The sequence below is a fragment of the Pezoporus occidentalis genome, unplaced genomic scaffold (assembly GCF_034315485.1).
Source record: "Pezoporus occidentalis ecotype Australia unplaced genomic scaffold, CSIRO_AGI_Poc_V1 ctg104, whole genome shotgun sequence".
NCBI lineage: Eukaryota > Metazoa > Chordata > Aves > Psittaciformes > Psittacidae > Pezoporus > Pezoporus occidentalis.
The window spans coordinates 536167-562029 of NW_026912822.1; the positions used below are offsets into that span (position 1 = coordinate 536167).

At 46.3% G+C, this 25863-nt stretch overlaps 2 protein-coding genes across 2 annotated transcripts in view; both read right to left on the minus strand.

Annotated features, from left to right (window-relative positions):
* Positions 1 to 2009: 2009 nt before the first annotated feature.
* CSTB (cystatin B) lies at positions 2010 to 8057 on the minus strand. Its single transcript, XM_062618047.1, has 3 exons — positions 7921 to 8057; positions 3557 to 3658; positions 2010 to 2817 (listed from the first exon to the last, which is right to left on the minus strand). The coding sequence occupies exons 1-3, from the start codon at positions 7984 to 7986 to the stop codon at positions 2689 to 2691; spliced, it is 297 nt and encodes a 98-aa protein (XP_062474031.1). The 5' UTR covers positions 7987 to 8057; the 3' UTR covers positions 2010 to 2688.
* A 2980-nt stretch (positions 8058 to 11037) lies between these two features.
* The window catches only part of CASR (calcium sensing receptor), a 71635-nt gene continuing 56809 nt past the window's right edge, over positions 11038 to 25863 (minus strand). Inside the window, exons 5-7 of the mRNA XM_062618169.1 lie at positions 19545 to 19775; positions 16224 to 16347; positions 11038 to 13395 (exon numbers count right to left, since the gene is read on the minus strand). Coding sequence (XP_062474153.1) covers positions 11945 to 13395; positions 16224 to 16347; positions 19545 to 19775 — 1806 coding nt within the window. The 3' untranslated portion in view covers positions 11038 to 11944. The remainder of the gene's footprint in view (positions 13396 to 16223; positions 16348 to 19544; positions 19776 to 25863) is intronic.

Consider the following 25863-nt stretch of genomic DNA (forward strand, 5'->3'; position numbering starts at 1 on the left):
ATGTGCCTGTAGATCTAGAGAGTGAGCATATTTATGTTTTCACTAGTGGACTTCAGTCTTAATCATCTGAACAAGAGGAGGGGGACTTGGCTTTCTATTTTTACAAGTTATATAAGTCCAGGTAGTGTTATATACAGAAAAGAGCTGAAACACGTACCAGGAAGCCTGGGGGAGAGAGACGGACAGTTCCAGCGACAGCCCAGGAAGCAGCGCTCTCAGTTCAGACAGCCCTGCAGCTCTGACCTGATTGAGAGACACAAAGCTGCACAGCAGGCTGAAATAACATTTGAGCAACATGAAATAACTAGTCAGTGCTAAAAGGGAATAAAGAGGATAAGAAAGATTGCAGATCTTTGAATGCAAAAGCACACTCCTCTGGGGGTGTCATACTGTTGAAGAAAGCAAAGATTTTGGATTAAACGCAGCTGCAGAAGCTGAGCATAGGAGATGCCCAGCACCAGCTTTCTGTCCTGGCACCTCAGGCTTAGGAACAGGGTCTGGATATTCGTACTTGGGGGACCTGATTTCTGGGGACCCTGAGAGCACTACCCAGAGAGGCAGTACGCAGATGGAGTTTTAAGTGGCAAAGCAAAGGTGGATTGCAATGTTGGTGGCACTGTTCTGGAGCTCACCATGTGTAGGTGATGCCCAGTCTGCCTTGTACTGGGGAGCCCAGAACAGGAGACAGCATTCCAGGTGTGGCCTCATCAGTACAAGGGGGAGAATGGCCTCTCCATCTGCTGGCAGTGCCCTTCCGAATGCAGCCCATGTGTACCACTGGTCACCTTTGCTGCAAGGTGTCTGATGGGACAAATCCCATCTCCTTTTCTGCAGTACTGCTTTCCAGCCAGCCTGCTTTTTCCTTTCCAGGTGCAGGAATGTGCACCTCCCTTTGCTGACAGTTGCAAGATGCCTGTCTGCTCACCTCTGCATCCTGTTGAGATCCCTCTGAACAGCTGCACAGACATCAGGTGTATCAGCCACTCCTTTGGGTTTTGTATCATCTGCAAACACGTTGAGAGTGCACTCGGTCCCATTGTCCAGGTCATTGATGAAGATGTTAAACAGCACTGGTTCCAATATCAGCCTCTATGGTGCACCACTAGGGACTGACATGTAGCCAGACTAGGTGTTCCTGAACTTCTGGAGCACAGCCATTCAGCTAGTTTGCAGTCCACTTACCTAGCATGTCCTTAGTTTCCTTATGAGGATGCTATGGAAGACAGTATCCAAAGGCATACTGAACAATCAAGGTAAATAACATCCACAGCCCTTCTCTACCAAGACATTTATCTCATCCTAGTGGGCTAGGATGGATATTTCCAGTCTGGACTGGACTGGACTATTTCCAGTCATCTTTTTGTCCTTAATAATTGTGGAAATGAATTCCAGCATTATTCGCTCCACTACTTTTCCAGGGACTGAGGTGAGGCTGATGAGCCCGTAGTTCTCCAGATGCTCCTTGAACATAGGAGCATCATTTTCTTTCTTCCAGTCCTTGGGAAGCTCCCTTCATGCCCATGACTTTTCAAAAAGTATTGAGTGTGGCATCCATGGATGAATCCCATCCTACCCCATGGCATTGCCTAAATCCAGCCAGTTTAAATATTTCCCTAGCCTGATCCAGCTCTGCTAAGGGAATTCTTCTGTTCTCCAGACTTTTCTGCTCCTCTTAGGCACCTCAAGTTCCTGAAAGAAAGTCCTACCAGAAAAAGCCGAGACAGGGGCAGCGCTGAGTCCCCCAGTCTCTTCTGTGTCCTCTGTCAGCAGGTCCCTGCTCCACTGAGCCCATTTTCCTTAAGTGTGACTTCTATTGCAGAAGTCTTTGTTACCTGTCATGTCTCTCACCAGATTAAGATATTCCTAATTAGGACATAGAAGAAACATAAGGTTATCTGAAATATGAAAAAAAATGCATTTCCCACATGAAAATATGGGAAAAAAATCTGAGCAAGATAATAACCAATACTGAAAACCAGTAAAGAGAACAGTGAAATACCAGTCAAATATGCCATGTCAAGTCAGGAGAAATATTTATTGTTATTAGTGCAGAAATGCTTGTCCAGCTTAAGCTCCTTTCCAGGACTTTAGGAGAAAATAAGCAAGATTTTTGGGTTCTTTGAAACTCATACACCCTCTACTGGACGTTATATTCCACTGCTGCAAGAGCATAAACATGATTACCAAGGGAATGTTTGTTACAAAAGATACACTCCTCCTCTTACTTTCAAAATTGCTTCAGCTCAAGTCTCTCCTCGGGTCATTCCCAATAAAACATATAGTACAATCTGAATCTACACATATATTCACAGCTGCAGAATAGCACAGAAAAAGTTCAGGCTTTCCTCTTGCTCCCTGCTGCAAATACACGAGTGCTAGTGTCACTCGCCTTCCAACTTCCAGACCAAGGAATTCCACAAATGGAACTCAGCCACAGTATTCCAGTTAAGTTGCACTGAAGTCAGTGCAGCCACTTGGGTTTGCATTAGTGAAGGTGAAAGAAGAGCTGTGTGACTCAAATTTAAATGCTGCAGAGGAAGGGAATGGCATAAAAACCATGGAATTTTTTCCCAGCATTAAGTTAAAAAAAGAAGATACTTTCTTTTCTCCTTTGTTGGCACAGGAATCAATATTTTGCAGCCTATAGAAAATGCACACAAGAAACCGTAATAAAACAAGATAAGCTTGCTAGAAAAAAGACAGTTCATCATGCTTAGTCTTGCTGCTCTGGTAACTGTGGAGACTCAGCGGCTTATTCTCATGAGGAAGGCTTTTGAACACCCGCAGATGCATGAACTCATCGTTGCCAACATGGACCTGCAAAGCATGCAAACCAGTGAGCTACTCCATGGAGTAACAGCAGCCTTCAGTGGGAGGGATGGTGTAGACTGGTGTGTTTCGAGGATGCAGAAGCAGAGTAGTAAGAAAACCCATCACCTCAGAAGGTAAGGTCTTGTTTTAAACCAGAATGGGAGTCATGACTGTGGAAACACCACCTAATTCTTCTTTGCCTGTTAATCCTCCCTATGCCAGAGATAGGGAACATACAGGGAGGGAATCAGACAGGAGTTGCAGAGAACTGATTACTGCATTGAATACATGCAAAATGCTCTCATCTTATCTGGCACAACAAGTGTTTGGTTTTATGTGTGGTAGCACTACAGGCAAAGTCAGAGCAGGCTGGATGCTTTTTTGTGTCTTTGCACATCTGGATGTCACTTAATGCAATGTTAGTGCTGAACATCGCACACATGTAATTATCCCCCAAACCAAACTTCAGAAAATAACTAAAAAGTAAAAGTAATTATGAAAACAGAGAAGTTTTTTTTATCTCCATTTAATACAGGCTGGGTGGTGGTGGGATTTTTAGTTTTGTTTTTTTAACACTGGGGTATTTTTAAATGGACAGTTTTTTCTTATTCAGGCCAAATCATAAGCATCCGTCTCTACAAAAGTAAAAACCCAAACCAGAACAAAAAAACAAACCCCACTATTCCAAATACTATACGTGTTAATTAAAAAAGAAAATAAAACCTCATAGCTCAGCATCCTTTACCTTGATGAAGTAGTTTGTTCCAGCAACCACCTGAGTTTTAAACTCCACAGCAGTGAAGACATCAAAGGTTTTCCCTTCTTTTTCTTCTAGCTGAGATTTCACCTTAAGGAAACAATAGGTTATTTAAGACTGATGCAAGTATTTAGGACCTAAAGCCTACACTATCAGTGTGCTCTAGCACCCTTCAGGTCACTGCTGCTGAATTCCCACACAGAGAATTCCTGCTTTTCTTAGTTATTAAAAAATCAAAATTAATAATGTTAAGTTTTGTGTTAAAGCAGGACCAGAAATGTAGACAGAAGCAAAGCCACGACAGCGGTGTGATTCAGTCACCAAGTCTGGAGTCTCCAACAGAGAACTGTGAGGGTGTTCCAGATTTATTTGACAAATTATTTCCTCTGTTGATATCTCAGCTTCTCTTTCTGTCCTGTACATCTAACAACAAATGTAAAGTGATTCAGTATCTAAATGCATTGGACTCTATCTTTTTAAAGAGAAGATTTCAATATACATCATTCTTACAAGATGAAAAAGGGACACTTCAGCATTAGCTCCCTTTTCAAATTCAGAACAAGTTCTTACTGACCTGGCATCACAGAACAGACATCCATCCACAAATCAAGCTTTGAAAGCCAACTACCCAAGCCTAGGCTTTTACAACTCTTACTTGATAGTTCTTCCATATTTGCTGGAATCTGTAACATTTCAAAATTGCAAATATTTTCCTAAAAATAACAGAACCATAAAGCCTTCTGAGTGATCAACTGAGTTTTCAGAGTGTAAAACCAGTGCTCAAGAAGTCAGAATAACTTGTCCAACACCCCAGAGGGAGGCATGAACTCGTAAGAGTTGCAGTTTTTCTCTCCCATGCTTGACTCTCTAGAATATCATGGCTAGATGGTGAAATTCCTGGTCAGGAAACCAGATGATTTCAGGCTTTGTTTACAAGGGTGAGATCAGTTAGTCTTGGAAGTCCTTGCTGCTAGTGCAGTTCTACCCAGGCCTTAGCTCCTGCACTGCATCATTATGTAGCCTTCCCTCCACTCTGAGTGCAACTGTACCAAGCAGTGAGCAGATCTTCTCTTTCCAGTCATATGGTGTACTTCCCCTTCTTCCTAAATTCAAGGGGAATAAATACATTTGCTCTCCTGCCTGAATCCCACCTGCTTCCTTGGGAGAAAACAAGTGTCAGTTTTGTCACTACTCTTGGCGAAGTAGGAACAGAAACAATTCCTGCTACAGGGTACGTTCTCCCACCTCTCCCAGCACTGAGAAGGCACAGGACCAGGTTCTGGTGCCTTTCCAAGACAGCTCAGCAGCGACCATCCTGTCCCTGCGAGCCGTGACCATACTGCACCTCTTCTCTCAGAGGTCTCTACACTTCTTCCAGGCTATGAACAGTACATCAAAAGTAGGATAATTGTGTTTGGATGCTTTTGTACATGTTTTTTGCCATATGGCAAAAAAAGTGCACCCAACAAGCTTGCATTCTAAGATGCAAGGAAGGGTACAGGCCCAGAAAGCACACTGACTCAGTCCTCCACTTTTCCTTTCCCCTGAGTCAGAAGAAGGAGCAAGTGGTTTCAGTTGCCATCACCAGAGCTACTATTACAAATCTCAAGCAGGGGAGAGGGCAGACATCGGTATCCCACTGGCCCTATCCTGCCCTGTGCTCCTTTAGCAATCCTAGGCACTGTACAAGGTTGGTTTCATAGTCTCATAATCACTCTGGCTCAGCATGTTTTGTATTTCCACCAGGAAGCTGACCACTGGGCTCCATGACCACAGACAGCTCAGAGCCAGACGTGGCTGCAAGCTTATGGCAGTGACTCACCACAGCATGTTACTAGTGAGCATCCTGATTCAGTAGGGAGAGGGAGAGCCCAGAGGGAAATACTCTGCAAGATCTGGTATCAGCCCGCCCTGCTAGTTCATGATCCCAGTCTGGGTCTGGGGGTCCTGGTGGACAATGCACTAAATATGAGCCAGCACTGTGCCCCAGTAACACAGTAACAGGCTGCATCAGCAGGAACCTAGCTGGAAGAGAGAGGCAGGAAATTACTGGCACTTGTTGGAGAACATTTGGAATATTGTGTCCAGTTTTGGGTCTGCAATACAAGAAAGATGTCAATAAACTGTAGTGAGCTCAGATGTCGGGAGCACTCTTGCTGTGAGAAGAAAATGAGCTTGCTCAGCCTGGAGAAGGCACTGAGGCTTTCCAGTACCTACAAGGAGTCAGATCACTGAGGGGTGATGGCAGAATAATGGGACACAATGGTCATAAATTGAAACTGGAAGTTCAGACTGGGTATAAGGAAAGCTTTTCCCCTGGGGACACTCCTGCACTACAGCACATTGCCCAGAGAAACTGTGCAGTTTCCATCCTCAGACCTGACTGAACAAAGTCCCAAGGAGCCCGAGGCTGCTGACCCTGCACTCAGGCAGAAGATGCAGTCCCTTCCCACCCAAACAATCTGTGGTTCAATGACAGGGCTGAAAACGATCATACCCCAAAGGCTCTTTGCTGTTCAGCGTGTCCCTTTTGCTTAGTCTTGGAGCAGTTACTAAAATGCAGATGGCTCAAAATCACCCTGAATAACCTCTGCCACAGCTGCCAGTGGCAAGCCAAAGGCTGAACAGGCTTGGGTGGAAATCCCTGCAGTGTAGATGCAGTGCCTATGGGACTCCTAAACCAGACACCATCAGAAGGAAGATGTCCTGCTCTGTCTCATGCTGTACCTGCTCTAGGTGAGCAGCAGTACCTGCCAGGGCCACATCTGGTCATCACCAGAATTCTTATGAAACAATATAATGGAGGCAAGAACTGGAAATGTATTTATGGCAAGTGAACTGTCAGGCTGTAACAAATCTCCACAAAGATCTGATTTTAAGCAAACAAAACAATTTGAGATATCTACCTTTATTTAACAGAACTAATGTTTCCTTCACAGTCTGTGACATTTTGGGTTTTCCCACGTGTATTTCAGTAATTTAAACTGGCAGTCAAAACAAGCTGGACAAACTCTGAAGTGTTTGTGTGATTTAAATGAAAATAACAGATTTTTGTTAATTATGTTCACTTCTGAAGCCAACTGGGTGTTGTTTTTGTACTCCTCATCTTAGTTTTGGATTACCAACCCCTTGCAGCCTGCCACAGAACAGAAAAATCAGGATTTCAAACCTAGTGTTCAGCCCATGTGCAATGCTAATTGCATATTTGCATTACCATTAACACGACATGTAGGCCCTGTCAGGTCAAAACAGTAATTGTGACTCTCTCAGCAACTCTCAGTAATGTAGTCATTACTACAAACCCAGGCTGGTGCTTAGGAGATGCACATCTCTCATTTTTAAATGCAAAATCATCAGATTCTACAAGCTAAATGTTAATTTCAATGACTTTTGTGCCTTTGGGCACTCTGTACAGCTGCAGCCTGGGGAATAAACCCAGGCTGGAATAAACAATGACAAAGCACATAAGAAGCTGGAGCTCGTCCTTCATCTTTCTTCACTGGCTTGACACACCCTACCTAAAACCAAAAAGCAGAAGGAACTTGGGTTTCTCGGGACTGAACCACCACCACGTGCTTTGAAAGAACTTAAGTTGTACATTGGCATTTTCAGAGTAAAAACACGGGCAGTACTTAAGTTACTGTACGTAATATCAGGATTTGGAGCTGGCAGTGATTAGAGCTTAATTCTGTGTTAGGAAATAGCAGAAGCAGCAAAGTTATTTTGCTTATCCCCTGATACCCTCCAAAAGCCCCCCAAACAAACAAGCAACCAAAACCCAACGCACGAACGTGGTTACAATGTTTAGACCTTGTAAAAACCATCTGAGGTCCTTCCTCAAGCTCAAGAACAGGCACACGCTAGAGCTGCCCGGTGCCCCTGCACTGACGCTGGTAGGCAACACATCACCTGCACAGCCAGGAATGGAGCTGGGCTCACCCCAGCTCTCCCCGAGCACTTAAACGCTGCGTGGGGCTCCTCTCTAAATCCTCACAAACTGAACCTGCTCTGAATGAAGCCACGCTCGGCCAAGCAGGCGGAGGGCGGGCTGCAGAGAGGCAGTGACTGCGCACACATCCCCGCCGCTTGGCAGCCTTCCTGCTTTTACCCTGACGGGAGCAAAGGCGTCTCCGCGCTCGGCTGCGCACCCGGGCCCCGCCATCCCCTGCACGGGGTCGGAGCCCGTCGGCGCATTCAAACCTACCGCCGGTTCGTGCGTCCCCCGCCGGGGAGGCCCAGCCCGACGGCAGCCCAAGCCGTTGGCTCCGACCGCCAACAGGCCCGCTGGGAGCAACCCCGGGACACCCGCCGCCAGGCCCTGCCGGGGCCCGGGGCTTACCCGAGCCCCTCACCTCGTCCACGATCTGCTGCGTCTCGCCGGTGGCGGGCCGGACCGCCGAGGCGCCGCCGCACAACATGGTGGACGCCGGCTCCGCTCCGCTTCGACCCCTTCCTCACCGGCGGGGGGCCGGGCCTGGTGGCGGGGCGGGATCGGAGGCTGCACCGGGCGGGTCCGGAGGCGGGTGGTCCGCCGAGCCGAGCCGAGCTGAGTGAGTGCTGTGGCAGCAGGGGGCAGGCGGGCTGGGGTGGTTGTGGTGCAGCACAGCGGGACCAGGCTTCAGTGGCTGGGCAGGAGGGTGAAAGAGGGGGAAAGCAGGAAGCGAACCGCAATAAAAGCGCCCGCAGGACGGCCCCACCGGTGACACCGCTGTGACAGCTCCACACGAGGGTTGGTTGTCCTCGCCTCCACTGTGGCTGTTGTCTTTCCCAGTGTGTCACGTTTTCCAGCGGCTGCCACCTTTCGCTTTACCATGGCAAGTGCCACGTCCGGGACTTCCTTGTTCACCATGTTGTTCCCTCTCCCAGGCTGATTTTGCTGTTCCTCAGCCAGCAAACTGAAGGCCATGTTGAATTATCCAAGTTTTGAGACACCCACCCCCCCCCCGCTTCCCAGCAGCCCTTGGAAAAATTCGTAAATACAACCCTAAATTTCATAGCAGGAGGTATTGCATGCTGGGTGGACCTCCTGCACTGGTACGGATGACATGGTGAGAAGCATGAAACAGAATGAGGAAGCAGGATTTCTTTCCTCTGGTACCATCTCTCTCCTCTGTGGAGGGCAAATAAACATCCTGCTGGGGCTTTGGGAAGGCAGAGCTCTGCCAGGTTTGTGAGCGGAGTGGGGATGAAGGATGGGGCTCTTCACTGGGACATTTCCTTGCCTATCAGCCAGGTTTGCCAATAGAAATCCCACCACAGAACAGATACACTCTGTTGTTGCTTTGCTGCTGGTTGGTTCAGGAAACACCACAGTGGCACATGCTTTCCAGTAGGTTTTTTGAGCCATGGTAGGTGTTGGGGTGGGGATGGGGCAACCATTCACTTGGGCAGCTTCTAGTGAGACATGCCAGTGGAGGTTCTCAGGCTTGAGCTTTCAACAGAAAGGTGTTACCCGACATCAGTATTGTCTTGTGTGACACTGGTTTTTGAGTGACCGCCGTTTGGGTGGGTGTCTGAGCAAATTGCATGCTGTAGGAGAACATACACCCACCTCTGTGCAGGGGAAAAGGAGTCTGGTTTCAAACCCCTTCACGGAGAGGGTCCTTTTCTGTTTAACTTTCTTTGCATCTAGTGTGTCACTTTACAGGCTGCAGGAGCGGCTCTCACACAGTGTGTGGGGCTTGAGGCTTAGAACTCCAGGTGGGTGTGCACTGGAGGTAGATGGGGGTTCCCCAGCAAACTGAGCATGGTTGGTCTGTTGTTGTAATATTATGGCAGTTGTTAGAGCCTCATTGTGTGCCCGGCTATAAATTCCTTCTAAGTAGATGTAAAGAAGTAAAAAACATCTAAAGAATGAAAACTACCCAAAGAATGGAAACCACCCAAATGTCAACATTATCTACTGTGTGCCTAGCCAGTGAATATTGTTCTCCAACCAAAGCAGCGGAGGGTGACTTTTAGTTTCTCATGTTGCATGTGTTTGTGCAGTCTTTGATTTGTGTCTTGTGTCATTTTCATTTCATTCATTAAACTCTTCTCTGCTTTCAGTGCTGTCAGTTTCGCTTCAGTTTCGCTTCAGTTTGGGTTTGGCCCGTAGGAAGGATTCACTAGCACTAAAACTGTTTGCTTACTGACATTTTGGGAAGTGTGGGCCGTAGCCGAAGTACTTTTTTTAGCCCTTTCTGCCACCTAGTGCCTATCTCCATTCGTGCAGTCACACTGAGGAGACCAAGGATCTCGGTTCCGTAATCCAAACTAAGCCTAGAAGCCATGGTAAGAAGGGACCGTTTTTTTAAGCAACTTTCAGTGGGTCCAGGGGTGGAATGTGGTTTCCAAAACTGGCCACAAGGATTTGTGTTTTCAAACTACTCTTTCTTTTTGAGTTTGAAACAGAGCTCTTGAAACTCAAATACTTGTGATTTGCAGGCCTTACAGTTGAAGTCAGATTGGTTCTTATGTGATGCAATTAATTTTTGAGCCCACTCTGAGGGGGATGCAACAGATCACCAAACGGGCTAAAATAAGTTGTCTGAATAGCATGCTTCTTGGGCTTCTGGACTTCCATTTTACTCTCCTAAACCAAAACCCCTGTTCTTAGTCAGCAACAAGTGGAGGTGGCAAAACAAAGTTTTTATGCAGTAATGTCGCCTGTTTTATTTCCTGCCCTGGCAAAAGAACAACCAAGCACAAACAGTAACAAGAGAATTGTGGTATTTTCCCTAACGCGTTCACATAGTCCTTTCATCTCTGCTCACACTAGGCTGCAGACCTTTCCATACTGGTTAAGACTACCTTCACGCTTGATGAGGGAGGGTGCTGACATCTTCATGTCAGACAGTTGTTCTTGCACATGGGATCTGGGAACAGGGAAATCAATTCTGCAGTGTAACCCACCCCCTCCTGCTAGGCTGTTGAGGGGTGCTTTTTCTCTCATCAGACTGCACCAAATTTCTCTTCTAATGACTCTCTTACTTCAACCTTTCCAGCATGGATGGAGAAGAACCAGGCATGCCTTGCAAAACCAAAAGCACTTACGTCTGCTTTTGGGGGGAGTGGGACAAGAGTAATGAAGTTCTGCTATGCTGTCTTCTGAAGTCCTTATAGTTTCAATTTAGGTGCAGTCCACCCTTCTTGTGCTAAGTGCCCTCTATTCAAGATGGATCAGGAGGGAAATAACCTAATAGGTGGTCTATAGGAGCGAAAACATATCTGATTTATCCATTTGTCTTTGTGCGTGTCTCAGAGCCCAGGCCTGTACATCTTCCTCTTCCAGTTGTGTACCAGCACACACACTTAGATGGTCATCCATTCCTGCAATCATATTACCACACTTGGAGGCTATTTCTCCACACCTAACTCAATTTCACTTGTTTCATTTGCTTTCTATCAGGCCCACCAGTATCATCACAATTAGCTCAATGCTCTGTGTAGGTGCAAGGCAGATTAATATGGCAAAGCACAACACTGACTATGGTGCGAAAGGGTTAGCCATGTATGCCATGTGGAATATTACAGCAGCAACACTTTGTTAAGCGTACAACTACTAGCGACATAATCGATCATGGATACATCTCGTTGTGCTCTCACAACATTCTCTGGGAGGGATTTATAAGCTGTTCTCCCCCTCCATTAAAGCAGGCAGGCTGGAGGTAAAACTACCTCAGCTGAAGGAAACCAGTAGGAACCTAGTAGCTTGGGCTAGTGCAATGGAGTCTATGAAGAGTATTGTCCAGTATTTCCTGCTGGGCAGAAGGGAGAGACTGGGACATTACTAAATATAAATAGCAGGGCGCTCTGTCACATTAAATACTTTACATGTTCACACCCTTGGCTGTACACAGCATGCAGGATGTTGGGGGCTTTTTTATTTTCCCCACGACCGTGCTTTCCCCAAGTGAAACCGTGTACCTTGCTTTTGGTAGAGCTGGGAGTCCTGATGCACATGGTTACAGATCACATATACTGGATAAAGAGGGAATATCATACATAGTGGGAAAGAGGAATATTATACATAAATGTAAAAGCAGAGTATAATGGAATTGCCTAGTGCCTCCCATAGTCAGCTGAGTTGCAGTCTGGCAGGAAAAGCTTATGGAGGCAAGGCAGCATGCAGACTTCTGCTTAAGCCCCACCAGAGGCGATCTTCACTTGTCCTTCTGAGATGTCCTGGTTTCAATAAAGCAAAAGCAAATCCAGTCCAAGGCTCCCCAGACACAGTCCTTCCTCTGGAGGCACGTGTGTTACCCTGCCAGTGCTAACAGTAAGGTTTGGTGGGGCTGTGTCACAGGAATGTGTCTTTGTTGTCTTTCCCATTCAGAAGCAAGAGGTGAGCAAGTTCCTCTTGGGGGCTGTTGTGCTTTTCATGCTCTTCTTTTGTTAGGAATGTACCGTGTTCTCTGTTACAGAGCCACCTCCAGTGCCTATAAAATTTCGGGAATTAGCTGATGGCAGGGAAGGCTCCACCTCAGGGCTTGGTACCTCTTCTTTGGTGTCACCCACCACTGACTCCTGCGAGCTGCTCTCTGGGCTGGAAGCTGCCTGGAAGCTGGGCTCAGCGCTGAGGGGCTCATTATTCTGCAGGGGAAGCAGGGCCCGGTGCCGCATCAGGCTTTCATCACTGTTCTGAGCCTCCAGGGAGTTCCTGCGCTTGGCATTCCTGTTGGCCATGGCATTCTTCTGCGGCTCCTCGAAGCTCAGTGACAGGGTGACCGTGCCGCTCCCAAAGCTGACTTTCTGCTTGCAGCCACGCTGCTGCTGGCGCTGCCGCTCAGCGGAGGCTGGTAGAGGAAAGGGGTCTTCGTGGTTGCTCTTGCTGCTGATGGAGGAGGAAGGAGTGGACCCGGTGGAGCCCCCCAGGCTGTTGGAGCGTTTGCGTGACACATTGCTCCTTCTCAGCGTGGCCCTGGCAGCCACCTTGAAAGCATGGGCAGCTGTGCTGCAGCGCACCTCCTCGATCGTGTTGCGGGAGGGCTTGAAGAGGATGATGTAGACTTTGTTGAAGAAGATGCAGGCCAGAAGGCCAAAGCTGGCAGCCAATATTGCGATCACCTCTACAGCAGAGACGAACTTGCCGTATGTGCTGGCATATGCAGGAATGAAGGAGATCCACACAATGAAGAATATCAGCATGCTGAAGGTGATGAACTTGGCTTCATTAAAATTCTCAGGCAGCTTTCGAGACTTGAAGGCGAAGAAGAAGCAGATAGCTGCCAGGAGACAAGTATAGCCAATGAGGAAGCCAAGGGCCATTAGGGAGCCTTCGTGGCAGGTGATGAAGATAATCTCATCCTCCAGTTCATGGTTTCGATAACTGGATGGTGGGGCCGTGTACAGCCAAATCACACAGATGACAATCTGTACAAACGTGCACAGGAACACCAGGAGGAACTGGAGGTTGAGGCCCCACCACTTTCGGTGGAGGCTCGTGGGGATCTTCGCCTCAAAGACGAGCAGGACACGGTTGGTTTTCACCAGGATGCAGGAGATGCAGAGGACAAAGCTGATGCCAAAAGCTGGTTGCCGCAGACGGCAAGTCCAGTTCTGGGGCTCACCAATGAAGAATAATGAGCTGGAGAAGCAGCAGAGCAAGGAGAAGAGGAGGAGGTAGGACAGCTCCCGGTTTGTGGCCTTGACAATGGGTGTGTTGCGAAATTTGGTGAAGACTCCCAGGACAAAAGAGGTCAGGAAAATTCCCAGCACAGCAAAGAGAGTCAGAGCGATCCCAAAGGGCTCAGTCCAGGACAGAAATTCTATCTGCTTGGGGATGCAGGATGTGTGGTTCTCATTGGACCAGTAATCCTCAGGGCACTTGTCACAGGCACTTGCATCTGAAAAAGAAGTGACAGGGAGAGGGAAGGTTTGGCACACTGAGAGGCTGAAATGTGGGTTGACATGTATTGCGGCTACATACCAGCCTTCATCTTAAATACATGGGGTGTTCCCTTCAGGTGTCTGCAGATTCACAGAATCGTATGTTGGTGTTTCAGAGTGTTTTACACTGAAACAACCAGCCTCCCATGGGCAGGAGATCACAAGGCATGCTTAGTTCCAGCTTTAAGCTGGAAAGTCCTGCCCCTCCCCTTGTGGTTTTGGAATCTGTTTCTGGGCAAAACTTTGCAACTACTGTAACACAGGCACTGTTCCTCTTTCTTCCTGTTCCTTCATTTTTATCATCTACTTCTCTCTGTCTTCATATCTCTCACACTTTTACCATCATGTGAAACATCTGCATGTCTCTATTAGAGAGAAAATTAAAAACGTGCCTGCCTCCTTTAGTGCTTTGAGATCCTGTTTCATATTCTACAGAGGCAGGTCTTAGAAGTGTTTAAATTGCTCTTTCCTGCAGGCAGGGAATGCCCTTGACTCCCAGCACGCTCATTTCATGTTGGAGCATCAGGGGAAGATGTGTCTTAAAGATATCACTCTCCCCACACCCAGCAAAGTGTCCCACTGGTACTTTCAGAGGGAAAATTGATGCCTCCATCTCTTTCCTCTGCATGAAACTATTTGTGCCTGCTGGGATGGCAACATATGTCTCCAATGACTGCCATGATCAGAAGGCAAGGACCTGCTGCTTCTGGTCTTCTCCTTTGATCCAAATGGCTCTTGGCCTCCAGCGGAGGCAGTCATGACCCCTTTGATGGCAGTGGAAAGGCGTTGAGAGCAGTGAGTTGGAAGTCACAAGCTACCTCAGCCTTTAGGATTCCAGCAGGATAGCAATGGGCTGCAGTGAGCTCTGGGAACAAACATTCAGAAAACTCCTTCACCAGCAGCCTCCCTCTGAGCTTTGCACCTGAGCACAAACAGAGACTCAGAGCATAGCTTCCAGAACAGAGCATGGTGCTAATGAGAAAGACAGGAATACCCAGCTAATAGGGACAGAGGATTTCAAGCTCTCTCCTGCAGGCTTGGTTGGAAGGAGCATCTGTAACCTGATACTGCTTTCCTAAGGACTGATTGCCTCACCTAAGCTGTTGATGTGAAAAACTGTCATTTCATTTACATCCATTGAGCCAACACTTTGATTTTTCTTGTGTCTTTTACCTGAAATCTTCTGCAAACTGCAGGCAAGGCTGAGCTAACTTCACATAGGAGCGATTCCATCCACCTCTACCAAGAGACAGGGGCAGCTATCTAGCACTGCATCCTAAAGATGTGCTTTCACTGTTGTCTTGAGGTGACCCAGAGACCATGCTGCCACAGAAGGGAGTAAACCAGATCTTTCTCCTCCCCCAAGGCTGCTCATTCCGGCCTTTTACTTTGTGTTAGCACTAGAGGTCACACAGCTTCTCATTCTAGCTGGAAATTCAGCCTGCCAAGAGCTGGTTTTCAGGAAGACTAGAGAAGTTGCAGAGAACCAGCGCTGCTCCCAGACAAAGGGTGGGAGCAAGCAGCTGCAAGAGGACACAACAGATTGTCTCCTTTGATAGCATTACTGTCTCAGCTGGGTGAGACTGGTTGTAAAACCGCTCTCTATGCCTATAAGACTGGCAATCACAGGAAATAAAGAACATTACTGTCAGCTGAAATTGAAGCAGGAAACTGTCAGAAAGCAGTTGCCCCCTCAGCCCCACAGATTTCACCAGTGCACCAAGTGCTAGCTCCCAAAACCATGAGGAAAACACCAAAAGACCCCTATTACACATGACCAGAACTACTTCCATTTAATCTGAAAATGCTTCTCCCAAGCATCCTGTAGTAGTATATGTTCATGCTAAAAACACAGAATTCCTGTGTGACAGGGTACAAATTAGATTCTCCCAAGGAAGAATGCTTGCTCTAAGGGTTGCAAGCAGCTTACTGAAGTTTTCATCTTGGCCAAGGTCTGCAAGTGTGCACTGGGACCAGTGCTGCTGGAAGGGGTGTGTTGAGATCCCAAGTGCTCTTCAGTGTGGAGGGAACTACTGTTCTGAAAGGATTTATTTGCCTTCATTGCCCAGCACTGAGGAAGCACTAATGGTGTTGGAAATACAGAATTTTTCAGTCAGTTCTAAAACTGAGGCTACTTTTTCCCTCCACTGCAGAACCTGAGTGCCTTGATCCAAGCTCCCACTGAAACCAACAAATAAGATGTCCATGGGTGTTTGGTAAGACCCCAAGATTTTGGTCTCTTGCAGTGCCAGTGATCAACAGAAACTGTGGTTGATGATTCCATAAAGGGAAATAATCCTCTCTGCTTGTGAAGTCTGGGATGGAACTGACTTTATTTCTTCATAAAGCATGAAATAAAACCATGCTAACATGAGGAAAAGATGGAGGCGGACAGATAACTATGGAATTTAGGATTAGAGTAGGAAGTGTCTCCTTCCTTCGGGTTTTTTTTTGAGGAATAAAAGCTACTGCTACAGTGCAATGGAATTTACTTGTGGCTGCCTGAGAGGCTTCCTATATGCAAGTCTTTTTCTCAACTTCTCTGCCTTAACTTTTGTAACTGAGCACAGCAGGAACAAGCAGGTTTAGTGGAAGACAGGATCTGGGGGCCACAGGACTCAACTCCTGGAAGCTTTTCAGAAGCCCCTGCAGACGTTCTGTGCAGCCCCCTGGCAAGGCAGCCCCCAGCTCAGCACTGCAGGGAAGTGCTCTCAGCACAACCGCAGGTGATGCCCAGGGGGTCCTGTGGTCCTCTGCAAGCCCAGCACCACTCCGGGGGTATTACCTGTTTCATCACTGTACTCCCCGTCAGGGCAGTCCACGCATTCAAAGCAGCAGGTGGGCTCTCCCTCAATGATGCCCTTCCTTGTGCCTGGGAGGCAGTCTCTGCTGCAGTTAGAGAAAGGCACCTGCAAGAAAAGAGCCCAAGGAGGGTTAACAGTGTCAGTGCCCCATGTGCAGCTTTTCTACAGCGGGACCCTTGGCTTCCTCCAATGGTGTTATTGCTTGACTAGCATGCTGGATGGAGAACCTCAGAGGCTCACCTCTTTGCTCCACACAACAGACATTTTGCACAGTAGTTCTCCCCCAGCTCACTGCAGTGGTGTTTCTTTGAAAGACCACATCAAGGGATGGTAGATCAGCAGATCTTTGTAATCTCTTCTGTGTTGTGGGCACTCTGAACTCATATGTGACCCATGACACAAATACCAGAAAATGGTCATTAGAGGGTTAAAAGACAATCAGTCTCTACTGGCAAGCATTTGGGTCAACCTTGCAAATATATCCCATATATTGCATATTGAGTGCTAACAAATTTATGGGAATTAAAACAGTTTCATGAAAGCCAGTTCCTCTTGTTCTCCTGAAGACCCTCTCCAACCCAGAAACAAAACAGGTAAATTAACTAAACCAGAGGCGTTTCCATATGAAAGAAAGGCCTTGTTTTTGGAACATTGAGCATCTAAAGATGCAAACTGGCAGCCATATGCAAATCCAAAGGCTTCCAGGTTTCTGCTGTTGCAAATGATGAGCTGTGTCACCTGCTGGCTGTGCACTTATGCTGTGTGTGAGTCCACCTGGGCATGGTCATATCCCTGCAGCAAGTGGTTGCATGGGTATGCTCCCTGCATGCCTAATGCACACTGACAATGAGTTCAGCATAGTAAGCAGAAGGCTGGGCCTTCTTTACTGAGGAGCACAACAGGAGGGTGGACTCATCTTTTTCCCAACTAAATTAAGGAAAGAGGTAGCACAGATGAGTTTCCTAGCTCAGGGAAGGTAAACCCACAATTTCCACTGCCAGCAAAGTACTATGTTCCATACATACTTAAGGGCTGCTCCGGTTGGAAGCCTCCATTCATCTTTTTATAAGTACTGCTAGTTTGCTCAAGTGCTGATCTCCAGGAACCTACTGTGTGGATGCACTTAGGTGGTGAGTCTGGGATATGGTTTGGGTATTTCCTGTATGCAGACACTGACCTCAGTCACAGGGTACATGAGTACTGCAAGTAAGTTGCCTTGATAGTGGCAACTCGTATGTGGAGATGCCTGTTTTGATAGCCACTCAGCCCTGCAGCTGAGAGTGGTCACTGTTGCCTATCACTCTGAAGTACAGGTGCAGCACAGTCTGGGAACACTGTTTCTAAGCTGTTAATCAGGACTGCATAATTCATTGGACAGATACACATCCAGGGCAAATACCTGAAGCTCCCCACTTGAAGCACTCTTTGCTGTTAAGACCTGTTCCTTGGGACAGTCTTCCAGCAGGCAGTGCGTCCACCAAGATGACTACACCAGTCTAGACAGTCACTACTGATTTTGAACAGGGCTGAATCAAAGGCCTGACTGAAGTCATGCACTGCTTCCCCATTATCTACCAAGCTGACTGAGCTTCCAAGGAGGAACATTAAATTGATTTGGCATGATTTCATCTTGACAAATCCATTTTACTTTTTCTTATCAGTTTATTGTCCTGTGCTTATAAACTGTTTAATAGTTTTTTTTTATCTAGTCTTTGAGGTTACTGAAACCCAGCTCAATTGTGTGTAATTCCCTTGGCTCTCCTATCTCTGCTTTTAAAAATAGGTACCCTCCTGTAATCCTTTGAAATTACAATCTTGAGATTACAATCCTTACAATCACCCTCCTCTAATCCTTTGAGACATCACCCATCCTCCACATTGCCCAAAGATAAATTGCTAGTACTTTTGAGATTGCTTTGGCTTCCTTCTTAAGTATTCTGTGGGGAATTTCATCAAGTTCTGCTAAAATGAATCTGTCTTACCTACTCTTTAACTTGTCCTTTTGCAAGTCAGGCCAGCACTGAAGTTCCTGTGTTAGAATTAACTACATTTAATCTTTTTCCGAGGATGGCAGAGGCACAGAAAACTTCAGCAAGTGAAGTACTGACTACTCACTTTGAGCAAAGCCTTTTACCTGGAAGAAATTCAAACTCTATAAACTGAAAAAATAAGCTGCAGCAGACACAGGGATCACAAACCCCTCCACTGGCACACGATTTACAGGACGCTTGGCAACATCCAGTCTAACTTTTAACAATTTAGGACAGAGAATGGATGTAAATATGGTGCTGTTGGAGGAATTCAGACCAACAGAACACAATTACTCGGTTTAAGTAAAAACCAGTAACATCTTAGCTGTTGGAAAAGATGCCAGTGGCATTTGCAGTGATCAGAAGGAGGGGTTAGGACATCAGGTTTTTAATATGCTGCTTGTAGCTTGTCTCAAAGACTCCAGCTGGGCTTAGAAAAACCTGAGCTCAGTATTTCTGTAATGTGCTCTGCCTGACCCATGCCTTCTTCAGAGAGTTCTGGATTTAAGCCGTAAGTGAAACTGGGCGAGCTGGAGTAAGTAAGGCTTAATGGATAGTGTAGTTGCATTACACAAGTGTAGCTACTGCAGAAGCAGTTACCTATCTGTCAGCCAATGTGAATAATCACCTGGAAGTGAATTGCCTTGTTCAGTAACCAGGTACTGATTTAATGCATCTAAACATTGCAGCCAGGCCTCACAGTGACATTTCTAAGCTCCCTGTGTCCCCTCCCAGGCCACAAGCCAGATGCCTGCTTACCATCCCCTCTGGAAACCAGGGTTTCTGTCTAGGCTGGAGGGGGCTCTTACCCAGGGATCTCTCCAACACCTTCCCGTCACACGAGAGAACACAACCCTGGCTGCTAGCGACAATGGTTATGCTGAAAAGTTCTAACATAAGTGGAGAAGGACTTAGGCCTGACTAAAATCAAGGGCTACATCATGTACTCTTGAGACTGCAGAAGCACCTTCTGGTAGATTAAAACCAGTAGCAGGCACTAGCATCTCTATTTGAGCACCATGTCCAAGTGAACCTGGGCAGATTGACAGGCCTTAATACCCAGGCTCATCAAATGTATAGGAGGGGAGAAGCAGGTGCCTGTTATTTCCAGAAGTGTGTAATCAGGGTGTGAGAGGCTATGGCAGAGACCAGTAAGATGAACGGATCTTTTTAATGAGACACAGAGCCATAATATGAGAAGTGTGCAGGGTTAGTTCAAATTTCAGTCTGCAGAGACTTGGGAAATGGTGCTGCGAGGATTTAAGCACCTACCTCTTTAGAGAATCCACTCCACAGGATCTTGTTTTCATTGATAAAGAGCCTCTCCCCTTTCTTGGCATAAACATTGTAGTGCCCAACCTCTTCAAAGACGACTGAACCATCTTCCGGAGAGAGGTGCCAATTGATTATTGAGTAATTCCCTACCAGGTCCCCAAATTCATCAAAATCCACTTGCTCCCCCATGTTATTGGTGAAATTTAAGTGTCGCAGATGCTTGAGCACCTAGAGAGAGATGAAGAAACATCATGAATGTTTGCCTGTCACAACTTTACCACAGCACACATCTGCTATGGGGACAGAACTGGAAATAATTACTTTACTATAGTTCTTAATCTCTTAAAAATTAATTAATTACAGTAGTAGCAGGCTTTCTCTCATAGACATCACACACAGAGAGAGCCTGTACGAACCTTGTAGTCAGCACAAGGTATCATGGCCCTCAGGGTGGTTGGCACCCATCTGTAACACCAGTTGTTACCCCATCAGCCATTTAGCATTCCTCTTCAGTCCCTTTTGACACACCTCTGCAAACCCATCAGGCAGCTCTTCGTCAGGGGCAGAGAAGTGACAGCAGCCACTGAAGTGTTTCAGTCACCCATGCATCCTTCTCACCTTGCTCTTGTAACCTCTCTGCATAAATGCTCTCAGTTAGCATCGCACATCTCTGAATAATCCAACACTCAAAATGGGAATGCTTGAGAAACAATTCAAAATTGACTTTTCACTGAAATACTCCAAGCTCAATGCACTGCAGTAAAAAACCAACAAATCAAGCCGGAGAATTCATACCCCTTTTTCTTTGATCCTGACTCTTGGTTGCGGAGTTTCAAGTAATCACATTCTGCCTGTCCCCATGTGTTGACTCCTGTAGGTTTCACCTCATGCTTTAAACTGTCATATGCTGCAGACAGGCACAGTTAACCGCAGGGACAGCTGCAGCTGCAAAATTCATGATCTAGATAGCCTGACAGGTAGACCAAAGAAACTGCGGCATGAAGGAAAGCCTGTACTGGCTACTGCAATACAGTTCATCCATATATCTTCAGAAGTTAGTTGCTGGTTTATGCACTTTCAGATTTCCAGCCCTCCCTCTTCCCCCCCCCCAGTCATCATTTAACAGCCATGGCAGGGGGTTGGAACTAGATGATCTTAAGGTCCTTTCCAACTCTAAATATTCTAGGATTCTGTGATTCTTAGCTTCTCTGTAGAGGTCATCTATGGAAAGCTGAGGTGACTCTGGGGGCTGTCAGCTGTCCCTAGATCACTGAGGTATAGTTGCTGCTGTGATTCTAGCATTTGTGGCAGCCTGTAAGCCCAGTCTTCTCTCTCTTACCTGTGAGTGCCCAAACTTACAATCTTGGGTGGCGACATACAAGAAAAAACACAATGAAATTAATTTGTCTAGGCAGGCAGAGCCCTCCTCACGCCACAGATATGGAACAGACAATATTGTTTTGATAAAGTCTTTCCACCTGGAAGCACAGGGACAGGGGAACAGGATCACTTCATTAATTCCCATCAGTTTTGCTAAATTGTCTCATTTTTCTCTGTTTTCTTTTGGGATCCTCCTATCTCAGGCTAAAATCTCCAGAGCTACTGACATACCCTCCTCTCACTGCCTATATCAATGTCAGCCTGACAGGGTCTGGAAAAATCACAGTATTACAAGGCAGGATGCGGCTGGCAGTGCCTTTTCAGCTTTGTGTGGTGCTGATGGAAGTATATCAAAATGTTGCTCCAGTATCCAGTCTTTGGATAATGGATGAGATGGTGGAGGCAGGATTTTTTTCTGTCTTTCTCATCCCGCTGCCCTCCTCTGTAGACCAGCTGCTCCGTAAGGTGTGCAGCTGAAGTGGTCTCACTTAAAAGCCAGGACCTGTCCCTTGAAGACCTCACCCTCTGATAGACATGGCAAAAGAAGGTGCTCTGGTCTGGCACTTTGCAGTGGAGAGCCAGGGCATTCCTGCCTGCTGTGGGGAAGGAACGAAGACATAGCTCTCCTTTCTTCCCCCTCCTCCCTGAGTGGCAGTCAAGAAGATGCTACTTGCCCAGTTCCATCAGGGAACAGTGAGAACAGAGCAGAAGCAGCTCTATGCTCAGAACAAGCGATACAAGGTCTGCAGATCCCCAGTGATGTCTGTACTGCATCAACTCGCTTTAGCTTCATTTTACTGGGGCTGCAATCTTGGACATGCTAGCAGGAACCTTGTTCATCATCAGTGTAAAGTCCCAAACAGGACTTTCCTCTAGCACCTTGTCCTGGGTTTATCAGTAGCAGTCATTTTTCTCCTTCTTAGTAGCTGGTGCAGTGCTGTGTTTTTGACATTCAGCCTGGGAACAGCACTGATAACACTGATGTTTTTAGTTGTTGCTAAGTCATGTTTAGTCTGACCAAGGACTTTCTGAGCCTCATGCTCTGTGAGGGAGGAGGGGAAGCCGGGAGGAAGCAGAGACAGGACACCTGACCCAAACTGACCAAAGGGGTATTCCATACCACAGCACATCATGTCCAGGATGTAGAACTGGGGGCAGTTACCTGGAAGGAGATCACTGCTCAGGTCGGGCTGGGTATCAGTTGGCAGGTGGTGAGGGTTGTATTCTCTTCTCTTGTTATTTCCCTTATTATTATTGATGGTAGCAGTAGTGATTTGTGTTATACCTTAGTTACTGGACTGTTCTTATCTCGACCTGTGGGAGTTGCAGTCTTCCGATTCTCCTCCCCATCCCTCTGGGAGCGGGTGGGGAGGAAGGGGGGGGAGTGAGAGAGAGACTGCATGGTACTGAATTACTGGCTGGGCTTAAACCATGACACACCTAACACAGAGTGACACCTGCAGCTGTGACATCCAGATCAGGTTTGAATCGTTGAGCTGAATACCATGTTTCTCCTTACTCTAACTCCGTACTGCGCTCTCATGCAGCACTGTAGCACTCTGCAGAACAACACTAGGATATGCTGACTGGGTATCACTTCTGGGTTGACTGTTACCTGTATAGACAGGAGGTGCAGGCTTTGCACTTCTTTTGATTACAGCTACTACACACATTAGGAGACAATCTTACAAGCGCCATATTGAAGATTCTCCAGTTTGAGTTTTGCCTCTCCTGGAAGGAGGCTGGCTGGTTTTATAGTCAGCAAGATCAACAGTGGAAAGTTCTGGGTTCCCTAGATGCACTACTTTTTTTTTTTTTCACAGCATTCATCTCAATAGTCTATTCCTTTGCTTTTTCCTATAGTCTTTTCTTATTCCTAACATCAGGCTGCTTGGAAAGTGATATATACCCCTAGATCCTGGCAGGGTTTTGTAGGATTAGTTTAGCAGCATGTTTCCCCACCTACACCTGAAGATTCAGGTTACAAACCATTTCATGTATGGGCTGATATCTCTGTCTGGCAGGTAAATATTCATATAAAAGCACTGATCTGCATTTAATGTTGTTTTTCCTCAGGCACAGAATAGCAGCCTCAGCTATGCAGCCATAGCTAGGGAGCAGCAGAGCCCGGTGTATCAGTTCATGCAGGAAAGACACACGTCCTATTTAAAATACCAAATGGAGGGGCAACAGAATAACAGGAGTAACAAAACCTCGCTTCTCTTTCCAGGAAATACCAAAGCTTGCCTTCAAGTCTAAATTTCTGAAGAGCAGCTTGTGAAATGGTAACTGAACAACTACTAGGACATGCTCCTTGTTTAGATGGTAAGAAAATCCCGGGATGATATCTGTGTACTACACAAGTTGTGCTTTTAGCAGGATGAAAATACAGTTTAAACAGCCAAGGAATACAGAAGCACTAAACTTTAAAAGAGGAAGTTGTAGACTCTGAGTAACTACAGCACTCTTTTACAGGCAGCAGTCTATCAATAATTAGCTAAAGGCTTTACAGTTAAGAATGTGTCACTGTGTTTTGTAACTAAAAATAGAAACATAAACACCCAGGGCTCAATGCACAAAGACTTAAAAGACCCTGTTTCCGTGAGGGCAAGAGCATGTGTCAGAGATGCATGTGTCATATTCTGGAACCAAAAGTTTATGAAAGAAGTGTTGACCTCATGCCTTGAATGCACCATCAGTATCTGGTGGAAGCCTGCAGGGACAGCGTTGTGCAAGCTGCTGTCTTCAGATGGAATTTTTCCTTCTTTTTTTTTCCCTCTTCTGTCACAGGCTTCAGGTTGAATTGCAGTGATTTTTCATTAAAACACCTATTATCAGAAAGGACTTGCAAGCTGCCCTGTAGTTCACCCTCCCATTATTCCTGGTAAGGCCATTCCCAGCATCATAGCACCCCATGCTTTATCCAGGCTTGATATTCTGGGTCATGTGCTTTTCACTCTTATGGGAGGATCATAAATACAGCTGTATTAGGGCAGACTGGCAGCCCATCTCCCGGGACCTGCTTCTGACTGTGGCCAACAGCAAATACCAACACAAGAGTAGAAGGGGATGTGATAATTCCCCTGAATACTCTCACATTTTGCAGCTCAGTTACTTCCTAGGCTAAAGGTCTTTGTACCTGGTAACCTGTGGTGGATTTTTCTACCAAGACAAGTGCAAACTTTTCAAATCCACAGCCTCCGACAGCAAGGAGACCTTACATTTGATGAGAAAAGCACCTTTTCTTGCCTGTTGGAACAGAGTAGCTACAAATGTCTTTTGATGACCTTCATGCTTATGTTGGAAAAGACTTGTCATTTGCTAGTCATGTTTTCCATGTCTCTCAGGATTTTAGAAGCCTTTGTAAGAGGCTTCAGCGACCTCTTTCCCAGGCTGATGAGACCTACCTATCTGACTTAGCTGCTTCTTGTACACAAGCTGTTCCATGGACCCATCTCCAAACTTTCCCAGTTTGGAAGTTTCTCTTTCATCCGTTCTGAGACCTGAACATGATATTGAAGTGAGATGCACCAAGGGTTAATAAAGTGGCCCCAGGACACTCTGTTTACCTCCCTGTCCCTTTTCCAGTGTGACTGTTCTTAACAGTACCTTTGCTTCTTTAATTACTACTTAAGACCTGAGGAGTTCACCCAAGGACCTGTTCAAGCTTGAAGATCACATCTGTGATTAGTTAGAACTCACCACTTGTTTTTATCCTCTGCTGACTTTCAACCAACTATTCATCCATGTGAGGACTGAATTTGATAACAGGCTACCAGAAACCTTTTAGAAGCCTCAGCATTCTCCATGAGCTCCCTTATCCATATACATCCCAATGCCTTCAAACAGCTTCAGGAAAGGCACAGTTTCTCTTTGCAAAAGTCATCAAGTCCTCAGTATATTCTGTTTTTCCTTCCTGATATATATATATGTATTATTTTCTTTACTAATGTTTCTAATAATGGGCTCATCAGGCTCTGCTAGTTCCTTGGATCTCCTCCAGGACCCTTTTACGAAATTGATGTTACATGTGTCAACTTTCTAGGCCTCAGGACCTAAGACTGTTTCAAGTGACAGGTTGAGCACCATAGCCAGCACTTCAGCTGCTTCATCTGTGAGCTACTTCATCCGTGAGCTCTGGCAGAGCTCTCAGGTGAGCATCATTCACTTGCACTGAAGTATTAAGGTTCATTTCACTCTTGTGTCCCATGGCTTCTTCAACAGTCACTTCAGACAGAACCTCTGCAAGTCCCTCATGAATGAACAAATGCAGGAACTTTCTCAAGTTCATCTATAAAAAGCACACTTTTCTTCTGTCACGGCCTCACCTTGTCTTTTGCAGTGATAATCTATGGCTCAACAGACAGTCTTACTGCTGAAGTGTTTAAATAAGGATTTATGAGCTTTTTCCCATTTACAGTCTGTTCCTCATTTGTTTTTTGGCCTGCCTTATTTTATTTTCACATTTAACCTGCCAGAGTTTATGATCTTTCCTGTTTTACTCACTGGACATAACTCAGCTATTTGAAGGACGCTGTCTCACTTTCAATAAACACCACTCAATACCTTTGTTTTGCCTTGCCAGCTCCCTTAGCTTTTCTTCACCTCTTTGTGATCTGCAGTAGACACTTTATGTCACTAGTATTAGGGCCAGTGGCAGGCAAAAAAACCCACTTAAATTGTGAACATTGTCAGGCAGCAGATAATTGTGTGTGTGCTGTGTGTAACCTGAACTATTACACTCTGGAGCACAAGGTAGCTGCAAGCAGTATGTACTAGCTGTACATTTTGATAGCAGCTGGACTAACCAAAAGCAGCATGTCCCAGACCCTCCAATTAGTAAGAAGATGTGAGACAGAACCACCAGTTAAGAGGCCCATTGCAACCAAAACCGAGGGCTCAGCGCTAGAAAGAAGCCAAGATCATATCTGGAAGA